Source organism: Orycteropus afer, unplaced genomic scaffold (genome assembly GCF_000298275.1).
Source record: "Orycteropus afer afer isolate SDZICR_OR568_19922 unplaced genomic scaffold, OryAfe1.0 scaffold00417, whole genome shotgun sequence".
Lineage (NCBI taxonomy): Eukaryota > Metazoa > Chordata > Mammalia > Tubulidentata > Orycteropodidae > Orycteropus > Orycteropus afer.
Genome location: NW_006922004.1, coordinates 2,601,237 through 2,611,919, shown reverse-complemented (window position 1 = coordinate 2,611,919; position 10,683 = coordinate 2,601,237). Strand labels below are relative to the sequence as shown.

At 38.5% G+C, this 10,683-nt stretch overlaps 1 protein-coding gene across 1 annotated transcript in view; it reads left to right on the top strand.

Moving 5' to 3' along the window:
- The first annotated feature begins 1,686 nt into the window (after positions 1-1,686).
- CCDC168 (coiled-coil domain containing 168) overlaps positions 1,687-10,683 on the top strand; it is a 44,197-nt gene continuing 35,200 nt past the window's right edge. The window contains exons 1-3 of the mRNA XM_042782695.1: positions 1,687-1,917; positions 2,028-2,061; positions 2,157-2,199. Of these exons, the coding sequence (XP_042638629.1) occupies positions 1,687-1,917; positions 2,028-2,061; positions 2,157-2,199 (308 nt within the window). The remainder of the gene's footprint in view (positions 1,918-2,027; positions 2,062-2,156; positions 2,200-10,683) is intronic.

The following is a 10,683-nucleotide window of genomic DNA, read 5'->3' as shown; positions in this document are numbered from 1 at the left end:
ACCCTAAGATCAGAAGCAACCCAAATAAAGATGATAAATACCTGTAGACTGATGGACTGTAAACTCTGATGTTAGGATGTGTCATTGAACTCATCTCCAACAGTTGGGTAGAGTAAAAACCCAGTAAATCTTTGTTGCATGCAATTAAACTCATGTAACAGAAGAGGACTGAACAATTAAACTTACTTGGGTGTAACAAATAATACCTTTTTCTTCAACCCACTTTGAATAAACAAAAAGACAAAGGAAGTATGAATTGCATCTTCATAGGAAAGGTATTCTAAATCCAAATTATTGTTAACATTTCTCATTCAAAGTCCAGACGTTCTGACTACTTGTGAATAAAATTGTGCTTACTCAATGAGTTTATAGGCTTACACTCTAAGTCTTCCTCTGCCCCACTTTTACTTCTGATCTCATGAAGGTTATCACAAGTAGTTGCTCCTTTGAATCACTATAAACCGAAACCAAAGTCACTGCCATCAAGTCGGATCTGACTCACAACGACCCCTCTTTGGGTTTCTGAGGCAGTATCACTACAGAGGTAGTTTGCTCAACCTTCCTGCCAAGGAGAGGCTGGTGGGTTTGAACTGCCAGCCTTCTGGTTTGCTATCAAATACCTTAGGTATGCCACCAGAGCTCCCTTGAATCACTATGAAAGGGTGAGAAGGACTGGAAGGCAATTCTAAAGTCTAACTTCAGGTTTTAGCATATCAACAGACCCTACTAGGGGAAAAAAAAACATACATATATATATGTTCCATTTTAAGGGCAAAAAAAAATAAATTAAGGAAGCCTATAAGAGGTTGGTGTTATGTGCTGTGGAGTCGGACCCAATTCATAGTGGCCCTCCTTGGGTTTCCGAGGCAGTATCACTACAGAAGTGGCCCTCCTTGGGTTTCCGAGGCAGTATCACTTCCTTCTGAGGAGTGGCTGGTGGGTTTGAATCTCCAGCCTTCTGGTTAGCAGCCAGAAGGCTTTAGGCACTATGCTACCAGTGCTCCCCCCAATAAGACGTAGGTGATCATAATATACCAAAAAAAAATTCATATGAAATTCAAATTTAACTAGGGTTTTTATTTGCTAAATCTGGCAACCCTACATTCATTCTAAGAAAGGATCATATTTCTTTGGCCACAAAGAAGCACAAAATACACTGTTCCTTGTGGTAATATAAAATTTGGGTATGCAAATGCTTTGTACCAATTCAAATTTTATTTGTATATATGTGTGTGTATATATATATATATATATATATATATGACAATGATAGAACAAAACTGAAAATAGTTTCCTTGGACAATTAGGATGATAAAGCCATCAAGAGAGAGGTGTAAGTAATGGGCTTCTAGCTGTTGTGGTCTGATTTTTCTTTTTATGAAATTAATAGAGGATTTTTTTTCTAAATTTTAATTAAACAAACTACTTATATCACTAGACATGCCTGACCAATGAGCTTTGCTTATTGCTAAGGTAAGATGATGTGAGCACAGTTAAATACCCACTATGACACGTGTCTTACTCTACCCAGAACAATCACTGTTGCACTTGATAAGACACTGAGCAGCTGGAAATTTTTCTGGCAGAGCATTAGTGGTTATGAGATGGCATGCCAACATTTTGTGTTTTGGGGCATCCAAAATCGAGGACCTAAGAATGGGACAGCAGCCAATTTCACATACTAATATGCCAAAGCAATATCAATTATTTAAAAAAGGGGTGAGGGGTGGACTGGAAGATAATACATTTTTCATGTTATGGGACCTTCTAGAGTCCTGGATTTTTCAAAATGATTGGATGGTAATCATCTTCATGATTTTTCTAGGCATTGTTTTTGAGATAGTATTCATAAAATTTTGTGCATCCTTTCAGAAGAAGCCTACATTTCTAGAGAAGGATAGTCCAGATAACCAGGAGGTAAGAACAAATAGGTGATTTCTTCTTCCCCATATTTCAAAATCACACAGAAAATTATAGAACTTTGATATTTGGATTGTCCCTCTAATATTTTGTCTCTCTTGAAATAGAATGAAGACAGATACCTGAGAAGTGTAAAGTTAGGTAAATATCATATGTTATATTTTAATATAGAACTTGTTCAGCCTGAGCTGCTCCCATTAATATTCTTTTTTTTTTTTTTTTGTATTCTCATTTAGTTCTAGATAATTGGTCACTTACTTGTTCATCTTCTGAAGAAAGGTGAGTGATATATTTTCAAATTACAAGTAGGTTGGTTATGTTCAAAAGTAACATTTACTTCTGAATTTCAGAAAAGGGTTTTCCTATATGTACAGAAGACAACAGTTTTTAATATAATTCAATCTAACATTTTTTAAAAGTAGCTACTATGTAGCCAAGCCCTGGGTTAAAAGCTTTTCATAGATTATTGAAATTATTTCATATAAAAATCCTTGGAGGTAGGTAGTAGTATTACTGTTGCTACAGATAAGGAAAATAAAGCTTAGAGAGGGTAAGTCATTTGCTTCTCTACTCCAGCTTCCCTACCCAATACACATGAAGAAGCACTAATCACCAGTTCTTATCATTCAATTGAAAAAAATGTTCATTTAGCACTTACTGTGGACCAAGAGGCACTGTGAAAGAAAGGCCTGGCAATCTGCTTCTATAAAAATTAGAGGCAAGCCTTTCAGTCTGGAATTTAACCCACTCCTGTGACATCCAGCCAAGCAAAAGACAGGCATAGGAGTTGAACATTTACCTGAGGTAGATACACTCCTTGGAGAGAACAATCATGGGAGAAAGAAGGGCTGCTTATGCACAGGGAGATAGCTCAGGGGACAGGAGCCCATGGAGGGATGGACACTGGGAAGAGGTAACTGTGGGGAGGAAGTGGGAGGGGAGCTGTTGCATTGTGGTGAATTGTGGTCAATGTCATGAGACAAAGTGTATGTGAACTGCTGTATGGAAAGTGAATTTGCTCTGTAAATTTTCGCCCAAATCACAATGAAAAAAAAAAAAAAAAGAAAAAAATTACAAGCAAGAAATTTCTATGGAGCAGTTCTACTGTAATATGTGGGATTGCCATGAGCCAAAATCAGCTCCCTGGCACTGAGTTTAGTTTTATTTTAGTGGAGCGTGCCAACACTGAGCTAGGTACTGTGGAAGGGTTTATAAAGTCAGAATTTATCAGCAGCCTAAAAATATATCAAGGTTAGGGATTAATACTGACTGACATCATCACTAACCTTGTTACCAGTATTTTATTTGATTTAATCAAAACCCATTTGGCAATCATTAGGTGTCTTCTATGTAATGAACACTGTGTGTTCTAGAATTAGATAGTCCCTGTTCTCAAGAAGCTTTTATTCTTGTGGGATAGGCATATATAAAGGATGACTGCTGTGTGGTCTAGATGCCTATATATATATATATATAGAAGTATTATGAGAACATTTAGGATATATTGAAGCCAGTATAAGGGAGTTAGGAATGACTTCAAAAGAATGTTATGATGCTGGAACTGAGCTTTAAAGGATGGATGAAAATTAGCTGGAAAAGAGGATTAAGAAAATTAAAAAAAAAAAAAAAAGCCATTCCAGAATATAAACAAAAGTAAAGGAATAAGAAGTAGCAGAATATATGCAATACATGGTGATTGTTTCAGGGTTGCTGCAATATCAAATATGAATCACAGAGTAGTGAAAGATGAATGTGAAAAGGCAGGTAGGAGTCAGATCATGGATGGCTTTCTGTACTATGGGAATGGCACAAATTTATATTTAGCTAGATCACTATTATCTGTATTTGAGAAGAATCTGAGGATTACTTGACATTAGTCTAATTTCCTTCATTTGTCAGGCCTAAAAGGGTCTCATTAATTTAATCTGGTTGCTGTCTTTTCATTGGATACTAGACAACTCTAGTTCTGAAGTGGATGTTTGTCTAAGGTGCAAAGCTATAACAATATCTGGAGGTATGGGTAGATAGAATCCTACCCAGGAGTGGTTGGGAACAGCCAAGCGTAGTTTGTTGCACTGCAAACTAGGACACTTCAGTAGATACAATCAGAATAGGTGATTGTTCAAACACCCTATGGAGCAATTCTGCTCTGTCATATAGAGTCACTATGAGTCTGTGTTTGAGATATTCAGAACATAAGGCTATATTGTGATCCAAGGTTTGACATACATGGTAATTTGAAACCAGAGGGTTAACAGGCAAGAGAGGAAGCCACAAGAAGAAATGAGGAAAAAAGAAAATGACAAAAGGAAAAAAAGATTTTCTGCTTCAGAATCAAAGTTTTCCAAATCTATGCACCGTTATTCCCTTCCTGCCTAGTCTTGATTTAATCCTTAGACACTTTTCTAGGTGGCATTGCTGTTATCGTGTCCCATTAAGTCGATTCTGATTGATAGTGACCCTATAAGACAGAGTAGAGCTGTTCAGAGGGTTTCAAAGGCTATAAACTTCATGAGAGTGTATTTCCAAGGCTAGGAATCCTGTGCAGGAGGCATTAGAAGAAAGTAATTGAGAAGAAAGTAGGGTGGTATTGAAAGAAAAGAATGGTGGCAGCATATTGTGATTTAAAAAATAATATATATATATATATATATATATGTATGTATGAAAAAGATCAAAAGCCCTGATGCTTTTTAAATGCTCAGTTACTAACTAAAAGGTCAGTGGTTCAAACCCACTGGTGGTTACATGGGAGAAAAGCCCTGGTGATCTTGCTTCTGTGAAGATTACAGCCTAGGAAACCCTATAGTGCAGTTCTCCTGTGTCATATAGGGCCACTGTGAGTCAGAATTGGCTCAGTGCCACACAACAGCAGCAGGTTTACATCATCATTCTGCCTCTTAATGATCACAAGGCTATAGGGAAATTACTTAGTCACTAAACCTCCATTTCCTTATTTCCAAAATAAGAATTAGAAGAACTACAGCATAGGGATAATAATGAGTAGTAGTTGACATGGTATAACAAAGTAAACATATTTTACCTTTGATAAAACAAATGCCCCAGATTCCTTTTTTGGGACAAAACTATGTTTAGGACAGCATCTTAATAAATTATTTTGAAATAGAAGGGAAAAACTCCAGGGCTTTCGAATATTTGGAAGGAGCTCAAGCATCAATACGGTTAAAATGCACTACATCAGAAAATGAGTGGATTTTGTCTTGTTTAAAAAATAGGGCAAAGAGGAGGGAAAATCAAGTGAAATTGTGTGAGCCTCGGGACTCAGTGATGTAAATGATGTCATAGGATGAGACCAGCACTCAGTATCTGAAATCAGGGAAACCCATACCATGAGGCATAGTCTCAGTGAACATGGCAAACTGCTAGTCTTACACAGGATCTTGGGGAATGGTTTGTTTCAGGGTTGCGTGGGTTACAGTGCCAAGAGTGAGTTGACCTTAAAAGTGTATTCTTAGGAGTAAGTCTGCCCCCAGTTACTTGACTTTCAAAACCTGAAGCAATTACTGACTGGTTGGGTTACAGAAGCATAATTATAGAAGTGAGTTATCATTGATAAAGTAACTTAAAATCCACTTTAGTGTTTATTTGTTATTATGACTAAAGAACTGATTGATTAAACTGATTTACAGCTAGTTCTAGTACTTGTTTCATAGCTATTGACCTGTCGGTCTTTTCCTAAGAGTGTGGGGAGTTCTTTTTAAATTCTCAAAGGTCAGTTGAGATTCCTTGGTAGTGGGGAGGCCATTTCAGAAATGGGGAGACACACCTAATGTTTAATGTTAATGTTTGCATTTCTGTAATGAACCCACTTCAATTTCTGCCTCCAAATTTTCATGAAAGTCAGCTCAGCCACAGTATGGGTCATTTGTGTATGTGGGTTTTTTCTCCTCGTTGAAATTGAGGAAAAAGTTGGATTGTATGTCTGAGTCAACTTGTTGTGGATAAGAGTTAGCAATTAGGAGCCTAGAGGCAGAGATGACTATTCAGCAAATATTTACTGGCATCTTACAGTGTGCCAGGCTTTCTTGTAGGCCCTTGGGATACATCAGTGAACAAAACAAAGATCCCTGCCTTAAGTTTTAGTGAGGAGGAGGAGAGTCAGGTAATAAAAAATAATATAAAACAAAAACAGTATAACATAATTATTATATAATATTTCAAAATGTGGTATTATAGTAAAACAAAAGATATAATAAGAGGAATCAAGGTACCAGAAATGTGAGGGTAGGAGGAGGCCACAATATTCAATATGGTGAGATTTGAGCAAAGCCTTAAAAAGATAGAGGAGTTCAACAAATATGGTAGAAGAGTATTTGAGGCAGGGAAACAATTAGAGCAAAAGTCCTAGGTGAGGCTGTGCCTAATGTTTGAAGAGCAATAAGGCCAATGTGGCTGAAGCTGGGAGAAAAAGGAGATGAGGATGGAATCAGAGAAAAAATCAGTGGCCAGGTCATGGGAGGGCCTTGTAGGCCATGTTAAGGACAGTGGCTTTTATTCTAAATGAAAGAGTCATTATAGAGTTTTGAGCAGGAGAATGGTGTGTTCTGATTTATATTTTGAAAAGATTTTTCTATTGCTGTGTTGAAAATATACTATATAGTAGGTCAAGGTTTGAAGCAATTGGGAGAGTATTGCAAATAATCCAAGTAAGAGATTATGGTGCCTCATACCAGGGTAGTAGTAGTGGAAGTGGTGAGAGGTGATTGGTTTCAGGATATACTTAGAAAATTGGAGTTAACAGAATATGGATGTGAGAGAGATGAGTCAAAATGACTTCAAGATTTTTGTCTTAAACAGCTAGAAGATGGAGTTGTCATCAAGTGAGGTGAAAAAAGCTGTGGGTGGAGCAGGTTTAGATGGGGAGATCAGGAATTTGGTTTTGGATTTGTTGAATTTGAAATATTAGTTAGACATCCAGTGGAGATATTGAGTAGGTAGTTTGGGAGAGATAACTGACTGGAGATAATAGATTTGAAAGTTATTGGCATGTGGGCACTATTAAAAGCCTCACTATTGGGTGAGATTACCAAGTGAGTATACAGAAAGAAGAGAAGCAAGGATGGAGCCCTGTGGCACTCCAAAGTAAGAAGAAGGAACCAGCAAGGGAGACTGAGCAGGAGCATTCACTTGAGTTAAGAAGAAAACCAGGAGAATGTAGAGTCCTAGAAGCCAATGAGTAAATATTATCAAGGAAAAAAAATAATAAACCTGTTGCTGTTAAGTCCATTCCAATTCATGGCAACCCCAGATCTATTAAATGCTGCTGATAGGTCAAGTAAGGTGAGGATGGAGAACTGATCATTGCTTTTACCAAATAAAATGAGAGTTTCAGCAGCAAGGTGGGAACAATAGTCTATGGAGTGGAATGGTTTAAGAGAAAGCAAGTAAGGAGAAGAAATGCAGAGAGCAAATATAAACAATTCTTCCAAGGAGTTTTGCTGCAAATGGGGGTGGGGCAGGGAGGCAGCAAAGAAATAGTCTGATGGGAAGTATCGTAAAGAGAAAGTATTTAAAATGCGGTGTGAATACAACATTTGTCTGTGATGGAGAAGAAGAATAAAAAATTTGTTAATGTCAGAGAAAGTAAAGCCACTGAAGCAATGTCCTTGAGGAGACAAGAGGGGATGGGTTGCAGCAAAAGTGCAGATATTGACTATATAGTAACAAGGACAACTCACGTGTGGTAGCAGATGGGAAGGCAGAGTATGTAGGTGTAGGTACAAGAGCGTGAAAAGTGAAAAAGTTTAAAGTTCTCTTTCTGAGTGTTTCTGTTTTTTCAGTGAAATAAGAAGTGAAGTCACCAGCTAAGAATGAGGATGGAGGAGGGGATGTTGGGGGTTAAGGAGAGAGGAAAGATATAAAATGGTCATCTAAGATGGCAAAGTGAATGGACTAGAAACAGATTCCATGATTTTTCTGGCAGTATTAAGAGCTAAGTGAAAGATCAGTAGTTCAAACCCACCAGCTGTTCCACGGGAGAAAGATCTGGTAGTCTGCTTCCGTAAAGATTAAAGCCTCGGAAACCCTATGGAGCAGTTCCACTTTGTCTTACATGGTTGCCATGAGACAGAATCAACTCCATGGCAACAATTTTGGTTTTGGTTTATGAAGGGCTAAATTGAGATTTTTTGTCATAAAGGCTTTGTATATTTTTCCTCTCATTTTCATTTCCATTACTGCTTTATTTTAATAAGATCAGGCCATGGAGTTGGAATTCTGTTTGTTTGTTTTAACCCTTTAAAAATGTTAATATTTTTGAGGGCATACAAAAACAGGCTATAAGCCGTATATTTCCCATAAGCCATAGTTTGTGAACCCTTGCTCTAGATAATGAGGGCTTAGGTCAAATTACAGTCTACTGCCCACTTTTATAAATGAAGCTTTATTGGAATACAGCCATACCCATTTGTTTATATATTGTCTGTTGTTGCTCTCATGATACAATGGTAGAATTAAGTAGTTGCAGCAGAGACCATATGGCCAACAAAGCCTAAAATATTTACTATTTGGCCTTTTATAGACAAAGTTTACTGACCCCTGCTCTAGATTTAGCATCTGTTGATGATTCTTGCCTAAATCAAATTTTACTTATCATGATTTCAAAATGATGATTTTCTAACTCTATCATTCCTTTCTTCTATATCTGTTGGCATTCACTCTCTTTCTCTCTCTCATCAGTATAGACTGCTGCATTCCTATTTCCTATTGTATTTAATGCATTGTAATTATTATTATGTAGTTGTTGTGGGCTGTTGAGTCAATTCCAACTCATAGCAACCCTATAGGACAGAGTAGAACTGCCCCGTAATGTTTCCAAGACTGTAATCTTTAGGGAAGCAAACTGCCCCACTTTTCTCCCATGGAGCAGCTGGTGGGTTTGAACTATCAACCCCTTTGTTAGCAGCTAAGTGCTTTAACCACTGCACAGCCAGGGCTCCTTATATGCATACAAAAGCTGGACCATGAATAAAACAGGTGGAAGAAGAACTAATACCTTTGAATTATGGTGTTGGCAAAGAATATTGATTATACTATGGACTTCTAGAAAAACAAATCTGTCTTGGAAGAAGTACAGACAGAATGAATGCACCTTAGAAGTGAAGATGACAAAACTTCATCTCACATATGTGGGTCGTGTTATCAGGAGGGGAGTAGCACCTAGAGAAGGACATCATGCTTGATAAAGTAGAGGGTCAGCAAAAAGGAGGAATACCCTCAACAAGATAGATCGACACAGTGGCTGCAGCAATGGGCTGAAGCCTAGCAACAACTGTGAGGATGGCGCAGGACCGGGCAGTGTTGCGTTCTGTTGTACATGGCGTTGTTATGAGTCAGAACTGACTCGGCAGCACCTAACAAAAACAAAATATTACTATCTTACTTGTTACTTATTTTAATGTTCAAAGTGCCCCAGATTTGACCAGTGGAAGCCCCTTCAAACTGAGTCCTCTTTTTCACATGTCCTGTGTGATAGTTGGAGCTGTATGTCAACTTGGCTGGACCCCAGTTCTCTGTGGTTGTTCCCATGATGGGATCAGATGACTGAGTTCTGAGTGGCCAGTCTGCCCAAGGGGGGAGTTCCCGTAGGGGTGTGGCCTGCTTCCAAGATATACAGGGACATCCTGGGAAGACACACATTCTTTGAGGGATTGGAACCCTGGTGTGCTGACTACAAATTTCCGTGAGTGAGCAGCCCACCGCTCGGCCTGGAGGTCTTGGATTTGTCTGTCATTGGAGTCAACAACGAGTGTACTGCCTGCCAGCCTTGAATCTCTCGGCCCCCTGCACTTACAGATGCTAAGGCTGCCGCCAGCCCGTTTACTCCAGAGACTTGGATTTGCCGGCTTCTAAACGTTTGTGAGCCATTTTCCTAAGATAAATTTCTCTCTCTCTCTCTCTCTCTATAAATATATATATACACTTTGCTGGTTTTTGTGTTTCTCTAGAGAACCCAATCTAATACATCCTGTTTTTTTAGCACTCCCTATGAGTTGGAATCAACTCAACAGCAATGGATTTGGTTTTGGTTTGGTACTTTCTGGTACAACATTTTCTAGGCCTATCATATATACCTTCCCTACCCTAGACCTGGAATCTGCCACTTCCCCAATGAGCTCATTCCTTTTAGTGGGGAATGGTATTTAGAAACCAAGATCAGGTTACTAGGTATGCTCATTTCTACTGGATGCCATTGCTACTTGGCCCTCTCAGTGGCCAGAGCTAAGGGAGAAATATATAAATTTCTTAAACCCAATATCCATTTCAGTACCAGTTCTGAAGAGGATTGTTGATAAGGATCCACACAGTGACTTAACTCTTTATATTTAACTGAATATCTCATTGAAATAATGTCTTGATTGTTAGTGATCATTGGTCATATAGGGACGAAATTCTGATCAAATAAAATACCTGTCCAACTCCCCATAGATGCTGTGTTCCTCCCCTTTACACACTTGCTCAGAGGCCATAACTTTGTGATTCTAGCAACATCAGCTTGTTTGTATGTGATCTTTGTTTTAGCTGGAACAGATAAAAAGCAACCAAGGCAAACATATTCCTGACTAACTTCTCCTCACTTAACATAACCTTTCGTTAAGCATCTTGCTGTCTTCCCTGGCCCTAAATCCAAGTACTTCAGGCCAGACTGATACGCTTTTCTGTCCATCAGTGGACACAGTTCTTGTTCTTCACCCTAGGGATGGCCAAGCAACCAACTGGCAACCATATGGTTGCCATCCCACT